General features: G+C 41.7%; 1 protein-coding gene across 1 annotated transcript; it reads left to right on the top strand.

Annotated features, from left to right (window-relative positions):
* Positions 1 to 250: 250 nt before the first annotated feature.
* Positions 251 to 5036, top strand: LOC124691715. The gene is made up of 8 exons (XM_047224988.1): positions 251 to 435; positions 1193 to 1358; positions 2396 to 2481; positions 2580 to 2622; positions 3250 to 3306; positions 3394 to 3451; positions 3801 to 4570; positions 4640 to 5036. Exons 2-8 carry the CDS (start codon positions 1209 to 1211, stop codon positions 4709 to 4711), a joined length of 1236 nt encoding a protein of 411 aa, XP_047080944.1. The 5' UTR covers positions 251 to 435; positions 1193 to 1208; the 3' UTR covers positions 4712 to 5036.
* The last annotated feature ends 322 nt before the right edge of the window (positions 5037 to 5358 follow it).

Below are 5358 nucleotides of genomic sequence, written 5' to 3'. Positions count from 1 at the left end.
AATTTTCTAAACTATGTGCGCGCACTGAAATGAGACATGCGAGTATTTGCTACTCCCTCCATTCGTGTTTAATTGATGCTGGACATTCAGACATCGATTAAAGAAGGTAGCTAGTAACATTCAATATTTTACCCACTCCTGCGGCCCTGCCATGCCACGTGGCTCCCCCACTTACATCCAGTGTGAAAACTGAGCAGAGCTTCCCCAGTTCTTCTCCCCACTGACCACAGTCGACCCGACCTCCTACTCCGTCTTCGGCGACTCCGGCGGCATCCTGCAGCGAGGTACTTCCCTCCGCCCTCCCTGCATTCTTCTCCCGCTCCCTCTCTCCTCGCTGCACATCCGGTCCCTCTTTTCGCTGCAGGAACAGCGCGCGCCCCCTCCAGCCCGGCGACCGGCGGCGAGCCGAGGCGGCGGCTGCCAGGTGCCAGCGAGGTTAGTCCTACATCATCTCGCGGTTCTTCCCCTTGACTTGCCCTTTTAGATCTTAGGTTTTGGCTGTACGAACTCCAGTTTGGGAGCTATGGGGGTTCGAGGAGAGGCATAATGGACGAAATTGTGTACGGATCAGTCAATTATTGCTACCATCAAGCCATTTCTGCGATCTTTCTTTGGGAGAAATTTAAGCTAGTGGTATCACGCATCACATGAGTTGCTTTTCAGACCCACTGTGGCCAGCTTGCCTAGAGCGTGTATCGCACCCAGCTCCGAGGCACACCACACACAGCTAACAGCTTCATATAACAAACATGTTTTCAGGTTTGAGCTTGAGTCGCTAATCCACCATCTGGCTACATATTCAAAACCTACACCAACATTCGATCTGGCCAAAAATCAAGGTCTCTGCTCTCCATATTTTGGTCGCAACTGCATAGTCAAAAACAAATGATGGTATATATGTTCAACCATATCACGGGATGAGGTGTAGCCTTGTTTGAGTAATTGATGGTTTTATTCCTTGTTTGAGTAATGAGGTGCTGCCATGGTATTCCTTGCCAGTGATTTTCGATGTTACGTGCTAGGTGGGTGGGTGGTTGCTCGAGTCTTACGCTTAGTCAGGCTATGTGAACTCCTTTCGTAGCAGTGAATTTAAGTTGATCTTTTGGTTGAATAGCTTTCGATCCAGCTAACCGGCAGTCAGAGTGGCCAATATTATATCAATACTAACATTTCTTGTTCACTTCTTTTGCAGGTTTGCATTGATCATTATGGTGAAGAAAACTGCAAAGAAAAGCTATGGTGGTGTGGCTGCATGCACCTCAAGTTCTGAACTTGCAGAAAATATGCCAAGGCAGAATTTCCGTTTAGGAGATATAACATGGGTTAAGCATGATGGCTTCTCATGGTGGCCAGCACAGGTTCTGAGCATTTTGTGTTCAACTAGCTAAATACCTTCGTTGCTGTGGGGCAACAATCTAGATTACCCAAACATGTTGAATCAGTTTGGTGCCGCGCTTGATGCCACACCCACAGTTTTTGGGCCTTTGGGCAGATTTAATTCTTTGAATTTCAAGTTAGTGAGTGAAAAGGACATCTATCGGGGTCTCCACATAGCCACAATGATTTTGCCAAAAAGGAAACTTGCCACAAGTACCCCGCAAAATATAATATCCCACAAGTAGAGGGGAGAGGAAGGTGAATAAACCACCGCACATATTAACATATTTATAGTGGCGAAGATGTATAGAGTATGGTTCTACAATGCAATTGTGGATGCCAGTGAATATGCTTGGTGCATTGGACATCAGCATAAAATTGAACGCTGGATGCATAGTTGCATCTGTAGTAGAACAATCATATTGATCATGTATGAGTAAGTTTAAAAGTTTGGTCGAGTACCAATGCCACGACCTTTTTACTTGTATGACGCAAAGACAAAAACATTTCAGACTTTTGACAATTGTTACTTGTTCTTGATCCTAGCTTCCCATCCATATATTTAGACTCAGTTTCTATTTCTGAATTCGGGGTCTCCACATAGCCACAATGATTTTGCCAAAAAGGAAACTTGCCACAAGTACCCCGCAAAATATATATCCCACAAGTAGAGGGGAGAGGAAGGTGAATAAACCACCGCACATATTAACATATTTATAGTGGCGAAGATGTATAGAGTATGGTTCTACAATGCAATTGTGGATGCCAGTGAATATGCTTGGTGCATTGGACATCAGCATAAAATTGAACGCTGGATGCATAGTTGCATCTGTAGTAGAACAATCATATTGATCATGTATGAGTAAGTTTAAAAGTTTGGTCGAGTACCAATGCCACGACCTTTTTACTTGTATGACGCAAAGACAAAAACATTTCAGACTTTTGACAATTGTTACTTGTTCTTGATCCTAGCTTCCCATCCATATATTTAGACTCAGTTTCTATTTCTGAATTCAAGGTCATTGATGAAGCATATGTCAGTAGCAAGCCCAAGAAGAAGGCCAGCTTTGATGCCCTGGTTCGACTGTATGGCACATGCCAATAGTAAGGGGTCCTATTAACATGTTAAACCTTTTTTTTTCTTCCTAGTGGTGGTAATCTTTATGATAAAGGTTAATTGTTCTCATTATCTCATTTTTCAGCTTGTATGTTGACCCTTGGAAGTCTAACATGGAATTCGAAATGGTATGCACGCCTTCAATCCCATAACTCAATAACTGACAGAACTGCATTAACAAAACTTAAATCAGCTGAAATGCGGAAATCAGCTTCAAGCATTATGGCTTTTTTTTTTTTGGTTTAGTTCGGCTTTTAACTTCAGAACTATAACTAAAAAAGCTGAATTGACGCACACATTTCACGGAATTTATATATATATATATTATATAAATATAGCATACGTCGTTAATGAAATTCTCACGGTTGTTTGAATTGTAACATGCTATGTTAACTAAAAGAATGTACTAATAGCACGACTCACATATGCTTTAGGGGATTGTGCAGGTAAAGCATGCATTTTATTCATTATTGTTTCATAACTAACAAACCAACTTGGCTGATTGAATTAATCATTTTTAGGTTGATTAATTGTCTTATGATATCTCTACAAAACTGGCCATATCAATTGTATAGTCATCCTGTGTCATTTATGTGCTACTGGTAGTAACTTTTATAAATGGTTATGTTATATAAACTGCTTTTCTCTTTTACCATCCAAGAGAATTAGTTGCTATGTGTTCCCACTCATGAATGATATCTCCCCCTGATCTTTTTGAATATCAAATATTTCTCATATGAGCTCATTGTATGCAGATCCTGAAGGAAGAAAATAAGACGGCCATGGAAGCATTCCATGAGGTGCTTCAGAAGGTAGGGCAATCACCTTTGCATTGAACATGTTATGAGTCACAATTTGGTAGAGGTTGTTGAGATCCACATTTTATCTGACAAATGCAGGAACTATCTCATTTTAAGCCGCCCAGTGATCATGACGAGGAAGCTGTCACCACAAAAGGTGAATTGCTGTTTTTTGCCTGGCGAATCTAATATGCACAAAAACATGTTCTGTGTATTGAACATAGTGGTCCTTGAGGAAAATATATAATCACTCATTCTATCCCTATTTATCAGTTATTTTTGTTAGCAGTTCTGGTCGTGAAATTCTTCACAATGGTGCGATTAGATGACATGTTCTAGGAGCAGTATCAGTGTCAGTATTGCTAAATTTTCACTTGTGCTGTTTTGTTTCCCTGAATCAAGTATTAATTCGCCTTGTCATCAACATAACACGTATATCTTGCTTTAATTGATACTCGACTTATCTATTTTTTTAATATTAAATGACCTGACCATATTGGCCACAGCCAAGACGTCTGCTAAGAAAGTCAGAAAGCGGGAAGGCTTAAAGCATCAATATAGTGCAGAGCAGGACCAAGAAGTTTGGGGCAATGCAAAAGCTGGAGTTGCTGTTCAGGAAGGAAGAAAGCAGAAAGGTGCGAGACAAGCAAGTCGTCTTGATAAAGGCCATGCCATAGACAAAGCTCTGAGTGAAGATTCTGCTGAAGATTTAAGAGATAAGGCACACAAGCAAGCTTCTATTGCGCGAGATAGAAAGGGCCGAACATCGGTGGTCAGAGAGGAAGGATCCAGGCGATCAGGCCGTACCAATGTGATGGAATATCTGGAAGCATCTGAGGACAGCACATCAGAACTCCATGATACAAGTGCCAGTGAAAATGCAACCGAAGCAGGAGACATAACATCAGCGAACCGAAGTTGGCGCAAAAATGGTTCATCAACGGTGGATGGAACTCACAGTGAGATTAAAGCTATGGTTAGGGATATACTGCTGGGGGACATTATAGCCAGTCAGCATGCTGCTGAAATGGCATATGTGGATGAAGTGATCTTTGGAATCTGCGCTGCTACCGAGAAAATCGCGGTTCATGGTGCTACCACCGCTGATACCGAGGGTGGAGGGAGCATCAAGCGAGCTGCTGGCGGACTGGAGGCTGATTCAAGCAATGCTACAAAGAAACCTAGGAAGGGGGAAGTGATAGATCTGGAGAATGGGGACTGTCAAAACACGAAGCGTAACAATTCCTCAAAGAGAAATGATTCCAACTCTCCTCATGTAAGTAGACTCTCCATACTTGTGAATATGATGTTGCATTTCATAACCTAATTTGATCAACTCCAACAGAGCACGGGTGCAGCAAAGGAAGGGTCGGAGCAACGTAACACACGCGCCAAATCAAGATTATGCAGAGCCTAGGTCTGGTTGCTCCACTCACCGAGAAGGGATTTGTTGCCGCCACCACCTATTAATAATTCCAAGTTCCCATGCTACTGGTTCTGCATGATAACCTGTAGTTATGGTGCCGGATTTAATCAATTTTCTGGCAATAAGTTAGATCTCATGGAAAAAATCGTTTTGTCGTCCATGCGCTTCATTTCTCTTCAGATTTCTTCAATGAACCTGGAAAGGATTCAAAGAGTCATGAATTCCTGCTGAAATTGTTGTAAAGCATTCAGAGTCATATCTGTCTGGTCATGTATGTACTTCAATAATTCAATAAAGTCATAACATCTGGAAAGCATGGATTATTCCCCGTGGTAGCCAGGTTGTTTTGAGATGCAACTCAATGGTTTTTCCATAAAAACTTACACAAGTAAGTATCAACCTAATATGTACATGAGAAAATTTCATTTCAATGTTGAAACCGGGTGCATGTGCACCCGGGTCATCTGGATATTTCCCATTTTACTACATATTGTTTGGTAACTTTTTGCAGACTATCAGTGTTCACATGCACAAAACGTGTCCATGAAAGTCTTTGTGTGCATTATGTGTTGCGGACTGAACCAAGATGTTCGAAATGTGTCCATAGAAGTCTTGTTGTTTCTATTAGAGTAAAATAC

This window comes from Lolium rigidum, chromosome 2 (genome assembly GCF_022539505.1).
Source record: "Lolium rigidum isolate FL_2022 chromosome 2, APGP_CSIRO_Lrig_0.1, whole genome shotgun sequence".
Lineage (NCBI taxonomy): Eukaryota > Viridiplantae > Streptophyta > Magnoliopsida > Poales > Poaceae > Lolium > Lolium rigidum.
This window is presented reverse-complemented; position numbering and strand designations above follow the sequence as displayed.

Coding starts and splice junctions, on each gene's coding strand:
- LOC124691715 (XM_047224988.1), top strand. CDS start 1,209: ATGGTGAAGAAAACTGCAAAGAAAAGCTATGGTGGTGTGGCTGCATGC. Junction 2,623..3,249: donor CTAACATGGAATTCGAAATG/GTATGCACGCCT, acceptor CATTGTATGCAG/ATCCTGAAGGAAGAAAATAA. Junction 3,452..3,800: donor GGAAGCTGTCACCACAAAAG/GTGAATTGCTGT, acceptor TATTGGCCACAG/CCAAGACGTCTGCTAAGAAA.